This window comes from Patagioenas fasciata, chromosome 1 (assembly GCF_037038585.1).
Source record: "Patagioenas fasciata isolate bPatFas1 chromosome 1, bPatFas1.hap1, whole genome shotgun sequence".
NCBI lineage: Eukaryota > Metazoa > Chordata > Aves > Columbiformes > Columbidae > Patagioenas > Patagioenas fasciata.
The window spans coordinates 4,588,403-4,608,998 of record NC_092520.1 but is presented as its reverse complement, the minus strand read 5'-3'; the positions used below and the strand labels follow the sequence as shown (position 1 = coordinate 4,608,998).

General features: G+C 45.2%; 1 protein-coding gene across 1 annotated transcript in view; it reads left to right on the top strand.

Moving 5' to 3' along the window:
• Nucleotides 1-20,325, top strand: part of GDPD4 (glycerophosphodiester phosphodiesterase domain containing 4) — a 38,040-nt gene extending 17,715 nt beyond the window's left edge. The window contains exons 5-16 of the mRNA XM_065851626.2: nucleotides 3,712-3,771; nucleotides 5,276-5,374; nucleotides 8,607-8,700; nucleotides 10,257-10,402; nucleotides 10,768-10,850; nucleotides 11,709-11,859; nucleotides 13,006-13,230; nucleotides 14,037-14,194; nucleotides 15,455-15,602; nucleotides 16,867-16,949; nucleotides 18,380-18,462; nucleotides 19,305-20,325. Of these exons, the coding sequence (XP_065707698.2) occupies nucleotides 3,712-3,771; nucleotides 5,276-5,374; nucleotides 8,607-8,700; nucleotides 10,257-10,402; nucleotides 10,768-10,850; nucleotides 11,709-11,859; nucleotides 13,006-13,230; nucleotides 14,037-14,194; nucleotides 15,455-15,602; nucleotides 16,867-16,949; nucleotides 18,380-18,462; nucleotides 19,305-19,336 (1,362 nt within the window). The 3' untranslated portion in view covers nucleotides 19,337-20,325. The remainder of the gene's footprint in view (nucleotides 1-3,711; nucleotides 3,772-5,275; nucleotides 5,375-8,606; nucleotides 8,701-10,256; nucleotides 10,403-10,767; nucleotides 10,851-11,708; nucleotides 11,860-13,005; nucleotides 13,231-14,036; nucleotides 14,195-15,454; nucleotides 15,603-16,866; nucleotides 16,950-18,379; nucleotides 18,463-19,304) is intronic.
• Nucleotides 20,326-20,596: the final 271 nt, after the last annotated feature.

Below are 20,596 nucleotides of genomic sequence, written 5' to 3'. Positions count from 1 at the left end.
CTGGGCTTGGGGAGGCTGAAGACCCCTGGGCTGGTGTATCGGCTCAGTCATGCTCTGTCTGGATCCAAACAACAACCAGTGTCTAAGCAGTGGACTTCCTCAGAGGAGTTTAATGTCTTTGGGAGCATGAATATGATGACCACAAGCACTCAGGGCAGGCAATGGGCAAAGCCAAGCCAGAAAGGAAGATGGGAAATATGAGGCAAAATTGGTGTCCTACATGGTTCAGTTTAATCTTGGCCCTACTCTTGGTTGACACAACCAAGACACATCCTCCTCCTCCCCTCAGCAGCTCAGTTCTGTCTAATGACAGCATTTGCCCCCCTCAAGAGGGTGAGCATGGATAAACATGGAAGCATACAAGTAGTCTGGATGCTATCAGACAAGTTCTACAAGAGGAACACCACAGAGGTACCTCTGCTCTGGGCGCAGCCCCTGCAGCAATGGTCCATTTGCTACTTGCTTTCATGAAGCTGTTAAACAATGCACCCAAAGCTGTTGGGTATTTCTAAAGGCACTTGACCTGCTTGATTGCACCACCATGTCATCATCTCTCACTTGGCAAGGTGTCTACGTTGAGAAGTGGGTGTTGGAAAGCATGAGGTCCCACGCCATCAGATCCGTTAGCCAAACAGTATTAGGTCTTGAAGAAAAGGGGACCGAGGAAAGTAATCACCACCACCATTCATGCTCCCAGTATCTCAAAGTACGCACGCTCACATGATGAATTACATCCCATGTTCTGGTTGAACAGTGTTGGATGGAGCCTGCCCCTGCACGTGTCACAGGAAGGACCAGAGACCTTCACCCAGGCAAGATTTCTTTATGATGTTTTGCATCAGTGACCCATCACATCAGAAAACAGAGCACACTGATGCCCTTGTTGGAGCAGAGAGATTTTATAGCAACCAGTGGCAGGTTTGGTTTTGTTTGGGAGCAACATACCCTTTTCCTTAATGACAACACCCAACTGGAACCTGCAAGCCTTCTTCCATGACCTTATTGTGAACCACTGAAGCAAACACTCTTCTGCCCACTGGCCACCAGCAGCTGAACAAAATGCTGCACAACAAAGCATTTGCTGTCTGTGCAAAGATGTTCTCTGTTCACATGCATTATTGTAATTTTTTTCAAACAATCAGTTTCAATTAATTCAATTGTTATCACTCTACAAGACAATTTTCTCATCCCTATTAGAGCTGAAAGGTTAAGCTGAGGGGTCTAATTGCAGAACGGTTCATGCTCAGTGGAGCATGAACCTAAGAGACTGGGGTACCAGAGACGTTCTGAGTTGCTGCATTTTTGCTAGAAAGTGAGTGTAGGGACCTGAATTCTGCTGTTGTGAACACCTAAGTGAGCAGATGTTTTAGGTGAGCTAAGTGCCTGCCTCCACGTCCTTGTGGTGGTAGGTTCAGAGCCTGCCTAAGCCTCTCCGGCAGTATTGAAATAAGCACAAGGTCATTCCCATGCTGAAGTAAAGAGAAGAGTCTGTTCATCCTTTTGCAGCACAACCTTGTGGTCAGTGCACCTGCTCAAAAAGAGGGAGGCAAAGGTGCAGTCCCCCTTGTGGTGAATCCACCTATCTTACTTACTGGAAAGCTTCCCTTAATTACTGCTTTGCAGGTAGGTGGTGAAGGGGAGACAGTTCCACACTTCATACTGAAGAGAAGAATGCAATTGTTGGAGGCTCTAAGGTTAAGGGAGATGATGGGACTGACAAGAGGGACCTTGGCGTGAGCCTCAGCAGTGCCAGTCAGACACATATTGGTCACCTAAGCACACATGTCTGTGTACTTGTTTTAGGCAATCCCAGGATATGTGTGGAAGCAGTTTGGAGGTTGGTGCTGGTTGTCCCTTTGCCCGAAGAAGTTTGGTTCTAGGTGCAAGCACATGGGGCCTTGCTAAAGGCAGCTGCTCTCCATGGAAGAACATGTTGTACAGGTCCTGTAGCAGCTTTTGAGGAGCAAGATGAAGTTAGGTCACTGTGGCTTGAGATGTTAAACTTCAGGGGTGCACAGAAAGCAAAGAAAACTCAAGCTCACTGTGCCAGAGCATGCAGAGGATAGACCTTGTCCACATCCCATCAACTCACTGAACCATCAAGATGTGTTCTCCTACAGCGACCAGTGATGCAACAGCAAGAGTTCCTTCTTCACCCTCTGAGGAAGAAACCTGATGATCATTTTCCTTGTAAGCTGATAATGAGATGTTGTTTGCATCCACAAAAATGAGCTTGCCCTCTGATGGTGTTCCCAGGTGTGAGGCATCATTCGTTCAAAAGTTGTACTACAATAACAGGACAATCTGGTTGAGCATGACCTGCGAATTAAATGTTTGGCTGTACCTTAGGCAAAGACCAGGTCTGTGTAAGATTGCTTGCAGAAAAGCGGCAAAGAGTCTTTTTTCTTCATTTTTCTGAAATATCTTATTTAAATGGGATTACCTTAAGATCTTTAGCAGTAATTAAATTCTCTCTGAAATGCTCCTGTGGTTACTCATCATGTCCTGGGTGTAGGATTCGATGAAAGGAGACTAACATGTCAAGAAACACTTAAAAGCTGATCTTTATCCTCTGCTGAACTTATACCTTGCTTCGAATCAGCATGATCCTAGAGAGAGAGTGTATTTATAGCTGGATGGAAAACAACTTACATTCCTTTGTAGTTGCATTTTGGGGAAGTAGAACACCTTCCCCTAAATCTGTATTCACATAATCCCACTGTGTTAGAGTCTGCAGCGACCTGCACCATAAATGATCCTTTTGACTGGAGCACTAATGTCTTCTAACATGTACTTTTCTCTGAACTTTGATATCTGGTGAAACTGGTCCCTAAATTGTCCTGTATAGTGGCTGGGAATCTTCCCCAGGCACTCAGATTCCTGAGCCTAGGCCTGTCCGTTTTCACGGCAGGAAGGTACTTCTCCTGGTGAAATCCATCATCAGGTTCATCAGTTGCTTAGGTCTGGGACAACTTGAAGAAACTCTCCATCAGAGCCATTGACTGGCTTTCCTCATCCTTATTTTCTTGATGTTCAAGGCTTCTCGGGTTGTCCTCTGCCCTGGTGAGGGTTTACACATCTCACAGGAACCCTCCCCAAGGGCTCCAACTTGACATCAGAAGGAAAGAACATGCCAGCCACCAAAAACTAGAGTCTTTTAATCTCCAAGGCAGTTTTCGCTGTTCTGAGATGTGCCTATCTCTTGTGTTTCCTGCGATTACTGTAGAAGTGTTGCCTCCTTTGCTGTCTACTCTGTGTCTTTGTGGTGCTTTGGGGGCATTTTTCTAGTGCCTGACCTCTCTCCCATGGTTGGTACGCCTCTAATCACGACAAGTGCACAGAAAATAGGCAAGGGTAGTGCTGTATATACAATAGCAGTTGATCCTGGCCATCATTTATTTTTCAGAATTTGTACTCACAAAAAAAGGTCATCAAAATTGTGTAACCTAAAGTGCCCAATTATTTGTTACCCAGGAAAGGGCTTTGATACTACAAGGCAGGTTTGCTGTATGCTTGGCCATTTCAGAGGCATTTTTGCTATAGCAATAAATGTTTCTCTCCATACACCTGTCCTGCTAACAGCCATGACATTGTGCAGGAAGACCAGGTATAAAGTGACTTTCCAATGCAAAAATAATTCCAGATATGCCTCACTGAATATACTTCACAGTCTTCTACCAGGTTACAAACAATCTCTTCTTGATTTCCCAGGTCCTAGCGATGTGTTTGCTTTCAGAAGGTCAGCAGCTGTACCTACACTGGAGCCACAAGGTGGGATAAGTCAGGGGTTTCTGGTAACTCTAATCCATGATTTAAACCATTTGGGTCTGTTGTGTTTCTCAGCATGAAAAACATCTTTGATTATGGGCGAGAAGGAAGAAAGGGAAGAGGTTAGTCCTTAGACACCCATAAGAATGATACCACCACCTGAAGTGATCACCTAAACTCCTTTTCAGTCAGTTGTGGGAAATGAATCCTCTCAAGATGCAACTCATTCAGCTGGTCGTAGACATCTAAATTGAGATGAGATGAATCACACCTAAAGAACCTTTTCCCCCACTGACACCAAAAGGAGCTTGTGGTGACTCATTCAGGTGATGGTGTCTATATTTGACATGTCCACGTGTGGTGACATGAAGACAAAAGCCAAGTTTCCATGTGTAATTTTCTGTAGCAAGCTCCAGCAGCAGTGAAAAAACAAGGCATCTTGGTGCCTTATGCCTTTTGGTTGTTGGGTGGTTTGAGAAATGCCACCTGGAGATTTGGAAGGTGCCAAAATCCATCTTCAGAGAGCTGTTGCTGCAAAATGGTGCATTAGAATCACCCTCCTCAAGAAATCCTTGAGGTTATGCAAGGCATTTAAAAAATGAGCTTCTATCCATTCAGTTTAGGGGATTGTAATTCTTGTGGTGGAAGGGAATAGCTGAATGTGCAGTTCCTTGATCTTGTGTTATGTCATTTAAGTAACAGAAACACAGTCGTCTTTGCTGTTGAAAATTGGTTTCCAGAAGAAACAGAAAGATGTAGAACAATTTGTGAAAAAAAGAATTGTGACTTGGGTGGAAGAGATTGGGGTGGGTTATTAAGGTGTTGGTCTGTAGGATCACCCTGAAGAATGGTTAGGGCTTTGGTCCAGTTTCTACTTGAATGTAGTCCTCAGTAGATAGATGATGTACCAAGAAGAACCTGGCATCACAACTGTGCTGGTACCAAACTGTGCAAGAAGCCAAGAAAAAGGCTGAGCTACTCCCTTGCTTTTTTGATTAAAAAGTGAACTCTCCTATCTTAATTATGGAAGTGTTGCTGAAGCCCTGTTGCGAAGCAGCTCATAGCACAAGGAAGCTATGTTGCTGTCTTTTTTGGGTGGAATTAATCACTTCTGAATGTAGCCATCTGCAGGTTAGGGATTGAATGCAAGCTGATCATGCAGGCTCCATCTACATCAACAGAGACAGAGACGGACATCTCCCATCATAAAGGAAACAAGAATAGATCACCTATGGAAATTCCTCTCTTGCTCCAGTGATTATAGAGGGAGCCTTCAGGGCTGACTTGATTGGGAACCCAACTCTTAAGATCAGTCTTGCCATATAGAAAGGTGCTGTTGGTCTGGTTTTAGTCCTGTTAGATCTCTCTATCTTTGAGCTCGCATAGTCAAGCTCATGCACCTTAAACTTATCAAGTCCAAGTTACTTCAATAAACCTGTGGGTCAAATGGATGGCACACCCTGTGCAGAAATGCTGAAGCTGATTTTTGTCTTCCTATCTTCCCCAGATTGGGACTTTTCTTGTCCTGGGCTTCTCTATCACAGCCCTCTTCATATTATCGGTGCTCTGGGGAGATCAATGGAAAACTGTCCGCCTGTCATTTCAGGTAAGAGGGACTAGGAGGTCTGTTTGAAAGAACAACTTGTTCATAGAAGTGTTTTGTGGTAAATGGTAAAAAATATTCCATATGGTGTTTTTCACAGGACTTTTCTTGGCAGGATATGTGGTTTAGAGAAAACTTTTATTATGACTTAACATTTCCTATTAAGAGAAAGGAAGCCAAGACGTGAGGTTGAGTTTCAAGTTACCTGATGTAACATGTCTCAGTTTGGGAAGTTACATCCTTTTTTTCTAAATTTTCCCTCCAAAATATTGTAGGTGTAGTTTTAATTTCCAGGTGCCCAGGGCAGGTAAATCAGACCCCTTTGGCTGGCAGGGTTGCTGGCGCCAGAACTTTCTCCCTAATTAGCTCCTGCCAGTTCATCAGCTTTAGCATTAGCACAGTTCCAGTGCGTTGTGACTCGGAAGTGCTACATCTCCTAAGGGCATGACAGCACTGAGATTTTGGGCAGCAGGTGGGGAACGTGGTTGTCAAGTGGGACAACTTGTGGGATACTGTGTTCAGTTTTGGGTCCCTCGTGACAAGAAAGCCCTTGAGGTGCTGGAGCGAGTTGAGAGAAGGGAACGGAGCTGGGGAAGGGGCTGGAGCACAAGTGTGATGGGAGCGGCTGAGGGACCTGGGGGGTTCAGCTGGAGAACAGGAGCTGAGGGGAGACCTTCTGATCTCTGAACTGCCTGAAAGGAGCTTGGAGCCAGGGGGGGTCGGGCTCTGCTCCCCAGGAACAAGCGCCAGGAGCAGAGGAAACGGCCTCAAGTTGCACCAGGGGAGGTTGAGGTTGGATCTGGGGAACAATTTCTTCTTGGAAAGAGTTGCAGGCATTGGAACAGGCTGCCCAGGGCAATGGTGGAGTCACCATCCCTGGAGGGGTTGAACAGATATGTAGATGAGGTTCTTAGGGACATGGTTTAGTGGCAGTGTTAGTTTAACAGTTGGACTCAATCTTAAAGGCCTTTCCAACCAAAAAGTTTTCATGATTTTGTACACGAGGTCAGAGTGCATGGTCTGCTGGCCTCCTCAACTCTGAGCAGACCTGAGGGTGGAGGCAAGAGTTGCCCAGTGCTGTTCAGTGTCTGAGCGTCCAGATCCCCACATGTATTGGGGAGAAGCATATAAGCCTTTGTCTACTTAGCTGTCTTGTGGATGCTATTTGGACATATCACCTCTCCTCCATGTGGCTTAGGGTTTGTGAACATTGGGAGAGCAATGGAAGAGGAATCAATTTGTAGCAGTCTCTTTGAGATGTGTTTTTTGTAGGGTGTGGTTAATTGCAGTTTCCCGCTCTGCAGAGTTTGGTAATGGTTGGACTGGCACAGGTGATGAGAAACCGTTGGATTCGCCTTCCCCTTACAGACTCCAGGGGAGGTGGATGAGGAGAAGGAGATACAAGAGCTTTGGGTTCCTCACAGATGCTATTTATTTTAGGTGTTCATGCCCTTTGAGATGCTTCATGTGGCCTCCTGCTGCTGATAACAAAACACATGAATCTCTTGTAGAACCTGTGTCATCCTTTAGCCCTGTCTCAAATGTCCTGGACATCTCAGATGGCACCTCTGTTTATGCAACTGAATCCTGCTTGTAATCAAAAGATGTTGGTATCAAGTCTCTGGGGCAGACAGTGTCACAGGCAATAATATCTCTCAGTAAGTGCTGCATTCTTCAACCCTTCCAGCTTAGGGATTCAGGCATGGACTAAGCAATAGCAAAGCCTTGCATCTGAATAGATTTTTTCCAAGCATATGTCTTTATAACTCTCAGTTCTAGCTGGAATGGAAATCATGGGCCTTTGACAAGCATGAGAAAATGATGGATTAGTTTCTTTGACAAATTCCCCTAGTTTTATGGAAGTTTTGTCTTAGCAACATTACTTGAGTGAAGAGCATCCATTCAGTGTCGAACTATTTCTGCTCGGTTTTCAGCTCTGTTCATGCATTCATGATAAGCAGAGAACTGTTTCTTAGCTTCTGATCCTTCTTATTCTTTAAGACCAAAGAAATCAAGTCAAATTACTTTATCTGTCCAGCAATTGGTATTATCTAATATGACATAAGCATTACATGAATATATTATTTTGTGTCAGTAAATGGAGAAAAATACCTACTCATTGAGTTTAAAGTGGGAAAAAAAAAAAAAAAGAGATGAAAAATGACATTAGCCCTAATGCAAGTGACTTAAATGCTTTGAAATAAATGAAAATGAATTATTGTCCCAGAGCAAGTCCAGAGGAGGCCACGAAGATGATCCGAGGGCTGGAGCAACTTTCCTGTGAAGACAGGCTGAAAGAGTTGGGGTTTTTTAGCCTGGAGAAGAGAAGGCTCCAGGGAGATCTTATATCAGCTTCCAGGACCTAAAGGGGACCTACAAGAAAGCTGGAGAGGGACTTTTTACAAGGGCAGGTGGTGATAGGGCAAACAGTAATGGCTTTAAACTGAAAGAGGGGAGATTCAGGTTAGATAGAAAGAAGAAATTCTTCCCCATGATGGTGGTGAGGCACTGGAACAGGCTGCCCAGAGAAGCTGTGGATGCCCCATCCCTGGGAGTGTTCGAGGTCAGGTTGGACGGGGCTTTGAGTGACCTGGTCTAGTGGAACGTGTCCCTTCCCATGGCAGGGGAGTTGGAACTAAATGGTCTTTAAGGTCTCTTCCAAACCAAACAATTCTATGATGCCATTAATATATTGACAACATGTGAAATTAGGTGCTGCAGGGTGTATGTGAGTCTGATATCCATGATCAGACAGGTACCAGATTAGCTACGTCTCTTATACCACAATATTTAGTTCCATACAGGTGTAAATACCACATTTTATCTGTCAGGCTTGTTGACATCAGTTTAATGATTTAGCTGCAGTGTGGTATGGAGATGAGATGATGTTCTTAGGTAGATGGTTTAGAGGTGGACTTGGCAGTGTTAACGGTTGGACTTAATGATTTTAAATGTCTTTTCCAACAAAAATGATTCTATGATTCTATGAAAGGAGAGCTGTGTAGTGCAGCGAGGAGCACTCCTCAGCCCAAGGAGGTAGCACATGGGGGGGCACATATCTCTCTCCCAACTCCAGAGGTATTTGGTGGATCTAACACAGATAAGGAAGAGATTGAACTTGTGGTATCTGCAGCAGGAACCCATTCAGGCGGAAGGTTGTAGCTATGTTGGAGTTGTTTTCCACCTGTCTTCACACTTCAACCTTTTGACTAAAATCCCTTTCTCTCCTTGCCAGATCACAGCTCCCTATCTCCATGTAGGGGCAATAACCATCATGGTCCTCCTGTCCTGGCCTGTGGCTCTTCATGCCATCAGAGCACATAAGAAAGGTACAGTAACTCCGCTTCCTGCTCCTCATATGAAAAAAGATGTATGTCAGTGTGGGAAAAGAGGCGTGCAGGAGCCTTTCCTTCCAACACCTGCACCACAGATGGAGGTGACTTTTAGCCTCTGTGTATCCCAGGGAAATTAGGGGGGCTGGGGCTTGGGCTGTGCCCTCTCCTCTGGCTGTCCAGGTCTGTTACTGGGTTGCATGCTCCCTTGCACAGTTTTGGCTTACACCGAGGCAGTGAACCTATTTTGAGACGGAGGAGATTAGCAGAAGTACCCACATTCTGAGTCATGCATGGAAATTTGGCCAACTGTCTGCTCTGCAGGAGAAAACAGACAGTGGCAGCTCTCCTGCCTGACCTTTGCTTGCTGTACTCAACTTTGGCATCTCAGGAGAGGTCTCAAGTCGCATCAATCCACTTCAGACTGGTGCATCTTAGGAGAAACCAGCTGAAACAGGGAAAGAGCTTTTTGACTAGTTCCTAGTACTGTCCCATGGCAAGTTCTGTCTACCTCAGAGAAGTGTGATCAAGTAGTGTAAAAACAACGCCAGATGCATGTAACAACTGCAGAATAGCCTGGTTCTGGGACTGGCTGGTTTTCTCTGACTTAGTATCTCCATGTAGTCAAAGTTACGTACATGACACCCATTTGCAGATGTTAATTTGTAATAAAAATCACCGACAGAATGGGCTGGTGAAAGTGTCTTTGTTTTTCTGCTCAGGATTTTCTTATTGAACTGCAGCTGGGAAGGTTGGGGGGAATATGCTGGGACCCTAAACATTACAGTTCACCATGTCTAATGGATTATCAGCTCAATACGTCAGCTTGGTGTGAGCCCAAGTTCCTTCAGAGCCACTGGCACAACGTTTGGAAGGGTGGTGGTACCCATTCAAAGACAGAGATGTTGGTGCACAGATGCTCATTTCTCAGAGGAAATGTTTTGTTCCCTGAGGTGAAGGCTCAATGTGTCAACAGATTGCAGAGAAGACCATAGGTGATGAGCTGGGAAGTTTCTGAGGTGCAATACCCATGCAGTCAGGGTCTGCAGGGTTCTGTAGGTCATTGACAGCAATCTGAATGAACCAGGGAAGAATTCACCTTAAGGGGATGTAACGTATTTGAAGGAGAAAGGTTCCTCCTCTTCTTCACTGTGAATCAAACTTCAAAATGTTTGTTGTTCTTATCTGAGTAAGAAAAATATTAGCATCATCCTGTTGAGGATTGTTTTTCTACAGATGGGGGATATTTCATTGTTCTGCCTCTAAAGAAAAAGAAATTAAGGCCGCATCTTGCTTTAAGGCAATAAAAGCACAAAACCTGCAGTCCTGATGTGAACAATGAACATCCTTGCTTTGACCAGTTTGTTTGCCTGGGTTGCATTGCTTGGAGAGAAAATTAGGGGAAGAAGGGATGGAAGAAGGGGTGAAAAAAGGGATGGGACAAAGCTCAACAGCTACTTAGCTGGAGGGCTGTATTAAAAGTCAAACTGCAAGGCAAACTCATGCATTACCACATGGATTAACTCTAGCCTTCCTCCTTCAAATTCTTTCAGTTGTTCAGGTGATAATTGTTGGTCCATACCTGGCTATCCTTCTCTTTCTTTTCTTGATACCTCTGGGGATGTACTCTCCTTGCATCAGAGAGATGGGGACACTTGGACCAAAGCCAGCCCTCATTGGACACCGTGGAGCACCAATGGTAGGTCTGGAGAAGTTATTTTACATCATTTTTTTCATCCTGTGTCTTGCTTCTTTCTACTTTCATCATCATCTTCTGTGTTTTTTTTCCATTAAATTTGTGGAGAGTGGGAGGGGAGACATTTCTGTTAGGAACTGCATGCCAAAAACATCGCTGCATGGGTTTGCTAACAAGGATAACGCTGTTCCTGAGGGACAAGATGGATTTGGTGGCTGAAGTGGAAGAAAACAAACAGTAGACTTTAACAAGATAATGGTGGTCCTTCAACAAAAAGCAGAGGTGTTACAAGGAGAGAGAAAATGCTTATTGAGTACTCCAGAGAGTGTTTGAAAATGATCTGTTTCTGCACTTTCTTTTTTTTCCAGCTGGCACCAGAAAATACTGAGATGTCATTTCAGAAAACAATTGAACATGGTGCGGATGGTCTCGAAACAGATGTCACCATTAGGTAAGGCGAAAACATCGCGTCCCACAGAATACACGCTGCTTCTCCTAAGAGTTGCCTTTGGAGACATGCAAGTCCGTGCAATTAGGGTTTACTGATGGCTGGGACAGTGTCCCTCAGTTGACATGTGATGATAGGGGCTGTAGGGCATGGTTGTTCTCAGGCAAGTCAATAAGCTGCAGCTATTGATTTAACAACCATTATTTTTACACTGTATTTTAAATGCTTTGCAGGGTATAAAGACAAAGTCCCTACCCTAGCCTGACTTCCAGGGCACAGCGAGGGTTGTGCCAGGTCTAAGAACCAGCAGAAAATTATATTCAGACTTGTGACAGCGTTGTCCTAATTACTAGATCTTTAATTGCCTCTATGTAGGGGACTCATGGCCATAAATTGCTAACACACTGTGCAGGACGAGCAGTTGTCAGACGCTGATGAGAAAAATACTAATGCTTAGATGTTCTACTAATGTACACCTTTCTATAAGAGAATATTTTGTCCTTCCATCACTGTCTGTTTAGACTTCAATCCTCTGAAATCTGTAAAAAAACTTTGGTGTCAGCAAGAAGATATTTCAACCACAAGTTACTATACATTTTTTTGGCATAAATGCCACTGTCTCTACTTTGCCTCTGGGGAAACTGAGGCATAGAGAGGCATGACTCCTCCAAGGTAACTCAGCAGTATTTAAGCTGGAAAGAAGTGTCTTGAGCCTCAGCCTTCCTATCCCACCCTCTGCATTGAGAGAGGCCGTACTACTGTGTTCATGGTGGCCCATGTGTTCTTCTGACCTGGCATTAGCCTGCTTGTACCATGAACGAACCCGCACCCCAGGTGACCTGAACTCTTGGTCTCCAACAGCTATGATGGAGTTCCTTTTCTCATGCATGACAGTACCTTGAGGAGGACAACCAACATCAAGGAAGTCTACCCCAATGACACTGCTCAAAATGCTGCGTTATTCTCTTGGGATACCCTCCAGGAGTTGAATGCTGGAACATGGTTCCTTAAGGTAAGTGCTGTAAAGAACTATCATCAACTGGGTGTACAAGAGACACCAGCTGGCGACTACTTAATAGCATGAATGTTAGGAGAGGAACTACTGTGTTAAGGCGGTTCCTTTTCCCTAGGCTTTCCACAGCAGAGACTCAGTCAAGAAATCATGAAGTTCTTCTTAAATAAACAATTCATTTGCAAGATACAGCATAGAGCAGCTTGAATTGGGGGCCTCCTGAAGAGGGACCATTAGTAGAAAACAGCTTGGATAATTATATGCCCATAAGCCAAATTTCCACCCCCGCTGCGTCACTCTGGGCCAATTGCAAAATTAGAGTCTGGGTCTCCCCATTCTTCACTGGATCTCTTCATTTCCTTCAGGCAGGCCATCAATCAAAGTCCTGACCTTCAGTTGCTATTTCATACCTGCAGCTGGAGAAAAATAAGTTCTTGCCAAACCAAAACATTTTTCTGTTTTGTCTTCTTTTGTTAAAAACAGTTCTGTTCCTTCACTTATCTCCAGGGAGGCAAATCCCTTTATTTAGTAGTTTGAACCACTCTGAGGCCTTTTTTTCCTTAAAGAGGTAGAAAGTTCAAAAGTTCACAGGTTGCAGAAGTTATGCTAAGCAAACTCTATACAAGAAGTTTCTAAACAAGTTCTGTAAGGAGCAGTGTACCCAATATTTCAGTTAGCTAAGGCAGTCTATTCCCTAACAACTGGTTGAGGCGAAACTCAAACAAGTCAATAGAAATCCTTCAGTTGGATTGTCCAGTTGTCCTTCAGACGTAGGAGACCTATGACAACTGCCTGGTGGGTGTTCTTGTGGCTCCTTATCATGGCAGCAGCAAAGCATATGGTCTAGAGGAAGAACACAACAGGTATTATACTTGTGCAAGGTGCTGTGCATAACAGTGGTGGGAAAAAGCAGCACAGCAGAGCGTACAGAACTACACAATTCAGGTCCCAGAAGCAGTGTCATCACAGCCTGGCTTAATTTCCCTCATTTCTCAAGTAGAAGAGCTAAGCAAAATAAAATATCCTTACCTACTGAGCGCTCATGTCAAACTTTTTCCCTCTTTGAGATGAGTTTTTTTGCATGCTGCTGACTCCCATAGGCGACTACCTGATTGATTTCCTTTTTTAATATCTGTTTATTTCTAGGACAAACCATTCTCATGCATGGGCTCACTGTCAAGGGCAGATCAAAACCAGGCAATGAATCAGTCAATTTACAAGCTAAGTAATTTCTTGCGCCTCGCAGACAGTCAGAATAAAGTTGTGATATTTGATCTCTACCGCCCTCCAGAGAAACATCCTTATAGGAACTCATGGATCAACAGAACCCTGGAAGTCATCCTCAATGAGTCGGGGATTAGACCCCATCTGGTAGGGTGGCCTCTCTCCTCTGTATCCTTTTTTCGTGCTCTCCGACTTTGGGGTCATGCCCTGTGTGATTTTACCTGCATAAAGTCCAGGCCTTTTCATTTCACCTGTTTTAAGAGGCATCATTTTGGATACAGTCCTACTATTGGTGCCTCAGCAGGTACAAAATGGTGTAACCTTACAGAGAACAAAGAAATAAGATGTTGTATATACCAGCTGATGCCTTAGCCCCCAGACAGCATCCTTTCATAATAATTGACAGCCTGCTCCCGGCCACACATGTTTATTTTATATATTGCATAGAAACTCCTGTCTTACATTAAAGCACATGAAGCTGTGAGCCTTCATTGCCTTCCTCCTTCCCCAGGCAATTCCCTGCTTGGGATGAATGCTGAATCCATATGGATCAGCTTATGCGTCTGTTGATGTCTGGGGGGTTACACTGATTTGTATCTGCTGAAGTTCTCCCATGCTGGGAGAATGGGAGAACAGAATATTTTCTGTTGCCTTTCCCAGAAACCAAAGCTGTCTTTTCATCCATTTCAAAGACCGCATCTTTTGTTGGGCTGTGTGAAATGTGCTCACTGATTTCAAGTTGATAAGCAAGGAACAGTGAGTACTTATTTCTTGATGAATGTGACTTGCAAGTTTAACCCTGCATCCTAATGTTCTTTGATCATCATAAGAAATACGTCATTTGACAGGCAGGGTTAAGCTCCTCAGGACCTTATCCTTACTGGGTTTGTGTGAAGGGCAGGGCACATCAATAAGTCTGCTGCGAATTCACTGGTCCCTCTTGTTGGTTGTAGGTCCTATGGCTGGAGGATGACATGAGGTCCTTTGTTCAGTCTGTTGCTCCTGGGTTTCAGCAGACAATAGGCCGTAAAGCTCCAGTTGAAGACCTGTTGGCGGACAGCATTGTCAAACTCAATCTGGCCTACACTGAAATGTCCAGTGAAGATATCAGGTAGGCTGGAGTTGCAGCCCCAAGGACGCTTGGACTGCATCTGGACTATGTCTGCCTCATGCATGTGGCAATGTCTCCCTCCAGTGACCAGCTCCAGGATCTGTAGCATTTTGGGAAGAGCTCCTTTAGCTCAAGTGGCCATCCCTGTTGCATCCTGGGAGTGAAGGACTCTAGTCCACTCCTACTGTTGATCCCGTGTGTGGCCAAGAGGTGGTAGATGTAGTTGTACTCCCTTGCCCCCAAACCCATATTTACTTGACCAGTGTTTGAGGATCCTCTGGGTAGCATAACACAGGTATCTCTTGATTTCTTGTCTCTCTATTCATGCCATTCCCAGTCCCATCAACACTGAATCACGGAGAACGAGCAACTATTTAACCTCTCATGACTCTTCCACAAACATCAGTGTGAGTGCATAAAGCTGTGGTGAGAGACCATCACCCTCTTGTGGCTGGTGTTTTGGAGATTTCATTTCTTGTCTCTCTTACTACCAGTACTGTGTTACTTGCGACACACTAAAACCATCATATCTCCAGTGGAAGGTTCTGCATTCATTGCAGGAAATTCCAAAGTGTTTCTTTCGTATGGAAAACCAAAACGAAACAAATCCAAAAATGAGTCTTACCTGTCCATCTCTCCATTTGCAAATATGATTTTTTTTTTCTAAGTGCACAAAAATATTGTAATCTAATTTAAAAAAAAAAAAAAAGATAAAAAGTTTAATTCTTTGGATGAGAATGATGTTCATGATGTCTCAATTATAATTTTCACAGCATGTAAAATCCTAGGTATATCCGTTTGGGTTAGATCCTGATAGATTTACAAGTGCTGATATCGACGATACATTCCTTTCCTATTAACACAGAGTAGGATCTTACTTCATGTTAAGTTTTGATAGCTTGTAAGAGCTTGAAAGATGAGTTAACTCAGAAAAATTCATGAACATGCGTAGCCAGTTTTGAGGTGGTTTTGAACGCATCGTTGGGAGATTACAAACACATAATTATGTTGATTCATATGGCAGAAGGGTAAGCAAAGTTTTGACCTCTTGGACATTTTAACTGCATTTTCTTCCAGCAGATCAGCTATTCGGTTATGACCAATTAGGAATGATTAATTATTGGCTGGTTGGTTTTCCTTTCTATTCCTTATCTAGGTCCTAAAGCAAGTCTTTTCTACAGAAAATTGTTGTCCATCCTTGATTCAGCCCAAAGGAAATACTAACCTTAACGAAGGTTATTGCCTTTTGGTCTTTTAAAGGAAATATGCTGAGAGAAACATCACCACCAACTTCTATGTGATCAGTGAGCCGTGGCTTTTCTCCCTGGCATGGTGCTCTGGGGCACATTCTGTGACCACCAACGCCGTTCACACACTGAAGAATCTCAGCCAGCCACTCTTTCTCATGGTAAGCAAAAATCCTCCGCCTCTCATGGGTAGAAAGTAGGGTTGGGATGTTCATGGTTGCCTGTGGAGACCATGGGCCTATTCGTGCAAGGGTAAAAGATCCTTTGGATGAGAAGCACCTGAGTTGAAACCTGGCTTACCTGGAACCTCTGAGCTGCTCCAGGTATCACCATACCCTTCTCCTCTTTTCTCTTGGCTCAGGTAGAAGCACCCTGCTCATTAGGATTTGCAACTTTTAGGCCTTGAGATAAGAAAGAAAAACCATATTGAGACTTGTGTGGGAAGAAAGGGCCTCTGAGGGCACAAGCCGATGCATGAGAATTTCTGTTTCTAAGCTTTTGAAGCACCTTATTGGTGTCAGAAATTCCTCATTTCCCAGGGCTTCCCACTGCCCTTCTCAAACTTGGTCTTGTTCCACAAGCCTGAGGGAAACAAACATAAAAATAAGCCTTCCTTGTTGGGTGGAATTTTTTTTCACATAATTTGTCTATTCGCTATTCTGCCTTGGACAACCTGTAGGGCTAAGGAACACCTGGGGCACTGGTCCCTCTGGAGTCCCTGGAGCCTGAAGGCTACCACTTTGAATAACTGGCTTCATACCCTTGAAGTAGATTTTGCAATGCTCCCATCCAGACAACTGCAGTGTTTCAGTCCGTTGTGAGGGTGGGTGAAGGTCCAGTCTAAGGGTGAATCTTCAGATGATCTTAGACTCGAAGCAGGAGCCAGACCCTCTGTGGTGTTCACTAGAGGACAGTTTTGCCAGGGAAAATGAGATGCCACCAGTTGACATTGATGTCGGAGGGAAGGGAAGGGAAGGGAAGGGAAGGGAAGGGAAGGGAAGGGAAGGGAAGGGAAGGGAAGGGAAGGGAAGGGAAGGGAAGGGAAGGGAAGGGAAGGGAAGGGAAGGGAAGGGAAGGGAAGGGAAGGGAAGGGAAAGGAAAGGAAGGGAAAGGAAAGGAAAGGAAGAGAAAGGCCTGCCCACACAAACAAGAGTTCCCCCTGATGTTCACTGTGATGTGGTACAATCTTCTTGGCCACAGAACAGACCTGTGTTTATGAAGGATGATGATTTGGCACCAACACCCACTGGTGAGTGGCCACTTTGAAATGCCACCAAATGCTTTAAACACCTGAGGGATGTTACTGCATGTGCAAACCGAGCAGCTGAATGGCCATATTTGAGCAGTGAGAAGGAGCCTGAGCAACTTTTTTTCAATACCTTGGGATCCTTGGTGGTGGATGCATCCTCTGTTGTTCTCTTCCAGACTCCGCAGCAGTACAACATCATGTGGATCCTGACAGATCTGACCTCTGTGCTCCTCATCTCACTCATCTTTGCTCTGCACTGGTAACTACCCGAGTTGCTAATGGCTATGCTAACCAGATCTTTTGTGCCAGGTGAAGGGAAGGAAAGATGCTTCCAGGTGATCTGAAGGGCTAAAACTACTCTTGAGAACAATTAATTTCCCTTCAGGAACTAGAAGAAAGCCCTGAAAGTCTCCAAATACTTCTCTGCTCCTCCTGATTGCTCTCATTTTTTCCTTTCCACCTTGGAAACTCAGGTATCATCTACCCTCAGGATTCAGTGGAGACCTGGTAGATTTGCAGTAGCAACATAAACCAGTTATCAAAGCTGATGGGCTAAGAAAGGAACTGATTTTTCTATGCTTACTATTTATATAAATAGCATTGCATTGGACTGAGTCAGGAGGAAAGCTCTCAGTGTTAATATTTGAACACCCTGTGTGGTGTCTGCATATGCCAGAGCCTCTGAGGAAATCCATTCTCCCAGGTGAAAATGTCTGACTGTGTCACAGACACTGCATTTGGTTTCCTCCCATGCCATCAAAGACATTGCTGCTATTTAATAATTGGGGAAACTGGGGTTCGCAGAACAGGCACAGAGTGGTTCCTTCCCTTCCTTCCCCTCTCACCCTGACCTGGTCCTTTCCCAGGTCCTGCTTTAGAAGATGTCACCTTGCTTTCAAGGCCAGACATGAGGAAGAATTTTTTTACACCGAGGGTGGTGAGAGCCTGTCCCAGGTTGCCCAGAGAGGTGGTGGATGAACCATCCCTGGAGACATCCCAGGCCAGGCTGGACGGGGCTCTGAGCAACCTGAGCTGGTGAAGATGTCCCTGCTCCTGGCAGGGGTGGCACTGGATGAGCTTGGAAGGTCCCTTCCAACCCAAACCATTCTATGATTCTATGATTCAAGGCTGCAAGTTGCAGGGTGGTTTGAAATCACCCCTGCAATTCATCCGCACCACCATCAGACCTTCTCATGCCCCTCTCCTCCAGGCTTCTGTTCGTGTTGTTTGTGCATTTCCCAGGGCCCTGCAGATGTTTCTGATCCAGCCAAATAACAACCTCTTCTGGGCTGGCATTGCAACAAGAGCATTCCAGCCTTGCTGGGGGTTAAAGACCATCAGCAGTGCCTGAGGGTCCTATGTGGTCTTCTTTGTCAGGTTTATGAATGCACCAAAATCATAGCTTTTACGTTTCCTTGTCTGCAAACTTTTCTGGGGCTTTTGAACTCTTAAATATTTCTTAGTAAAGAGGGCTTAGTCACAAAGTTGCCTTCAAAATGCTGTTGCACATGCAAAGTGTGGATGTTTAGTCCCTCTGGAGTCCCTTCTTGGTAAGGACCTGAGCAAATCTCAAAATATCAAAGCAGTTCCCGCGGTGACAAAGTAGAAAAAAGGTGTCAGGGGCATGAGGGAGCTGCGAGGGTAATCACAACAAGCTGTGGTCTGACCTACGTGCTTTGCCCCATGCAGGTGGCGAGAGAGAAGTTTCTCCTGCTGTGCCCATGATGATGACCCGATGCTGGAGAGTGGCACTTACAACAAGTTCAGGACAGGTGAGCAGGGCAAGGAGAGCGTCCTGCTCAGGGACATCTCCATGGGGGCACCAGGGTCCTGGTAGATGGGTTGGTGATGGGTGCCCATGCTGTGGTGAAGGATGGCTGCATCCTGGGTTGTCTCGGGTGCAGGTGGCAGCGTTTTCTCCTCTCTGTTCAGCACTGGTGAGGCCACATCAAGGCACTGAGTTCAGTTCAGGCTCCCCAAACAGATTGTGACAAATGGGAGTGAGCTCAGTGAGGCCACTAAGCTAGAGGACAAGACACTTGAGATCTGGGTTTGCACAATAGGAGAGAAGGTCAAGAGGCATCTTATCACTGTCTGCAACCAATCTAATGGGAGGGCGTAGAGAAGGTGGAATCAAATGATTCTCAGATGTGCAGTGACAACAGCAAGAACTGCAATGTTGGAAATTTTGACTAAACATGAAGAGTAAAATATTCCCCATGAGGGTGGTCAGAAAATGGAACAAAGGCTCAGACAAGTGGGGAATATCCACCTTCAGAGAAGTTCAAAGCCCCGAGCAGTCTGATGTAATTGCCCGTGCTTCAAGCAGAGGTTGGGGCAGAGACCTCCAGATGTCATCGTCTCCAAATGCATTACTCTGCAATGCTGTGAAAAGAGAGCCCAGAGGTGCTGAGCACTTTTGGGTCTGCAAGGTAGGGTGAGATTGGCTGGAGACCCTCCCATGCATCAGATTTCTGCCCTCATGGAGCTAACATCCAGACAAAATTACCTGACCTGAGCTGCATGCATTTTCAGCCAGGTTCTGATTGCTCATGATGGCTGATAAAACAGTTGCAGATGTTTTGGTGGCTTCACTGCATGTCTCCTTTTGCAGAGCTCAGCGACATGCCTGCCACCATGGCCTGACATGGATGGGGAGGGGATTTGGACCTGCCATCTCGATGAGGACTGGAGGGCAGATGCTTCCATGCTGCTCTTTCCTGCAATGAAAACATCAGCCTACCAAGGGGTCCATCTGGGGGGCTCAGATCCTCTTGGTGAAAGGAGCAATTTACCTCCATGACCTTCTTGGAGATGAGCACTGAGTTTCTTCTCCTACAGCTTTTCTCATAGTCCCATGCCTGGCAGAGATCCCTGGGTTCTTGGGGAGAACAGATGGATTTGCAGCCATGAAGAAGCTGTGCACCATGATGAGATGCAGCAACAATGTGGGAGCCACCATTTCCCTCTGCGACCACTGGCATCCCACAGGGCAATCATCCTGCGATCCCTCCAGTGTCTGTAAGCCCTATGTTTCCACAGCTGTGTTTAGTACATACTACAAATACCTGAGCATCCCCTGGTCCTCCTTGTTCATGGCTGCCCATGTTTCGTCTTCAGACCAGCTTCTTCTCCACACACTCCCTCCCTCCATCCTCACAGGTCTCCTCCAGCCCCAAGATCACACCACCCTCACCATGATGGCATCCTTGCCCTGCCATAAACCCTGACAGAACAGTCCGTTCCCCTTGGCTGTGGGCGAGGGCATCTCCTTCCAGGGGTGCTGAAGGACTCTTTGGTGCCTTGGCCATCTAACTGCTGGGACTATGACCAGGAACTCAACACTTTTCTTCAGAAGAATTGAGCTGCATATGGGTTGGTCCCACAAATTGTCTTGTTTGCTCTTCCCTTGGGAAGGTCTCTATACACTCTCTACACCTCGGGATCTATTCTGATTTTCATTTCTCCCAGTGGCTGCTGGCACATAGAAGGAAGGGGGTTCCATGCCCTGTCCTGCAAGGGAGATGTGAGCATCTCCCAGGTTTAAGCCATAAATTTCTACTTGAACAGATAATAATAACACATGTTTTTTTGTAAATTGCAAGTGCTGTTTTAAATACATTTTAGTTCTCCTATCCTGTTTTGTTCTCATTCCATCAGACTGGAAAAGGGGAAGAAAACAACAGTCTTTGCCTGAATCAGGCTATAGAAATTTTTTCGTACATAAGCTCATGTAGCTTGGCGATTTTGCTAAATAAAGCTATCACAAATGAAATATGACAGGAAAGATTTAGGCTTTAGACTTAACTGTGCTGAGAAGCACCCATACATTTCTAGCTTACAATTTGGGAGTGTTTTGGAGGCTAGACATGCAAAAAAGCAACATTCTCCCTTGAAAAGGGCTAG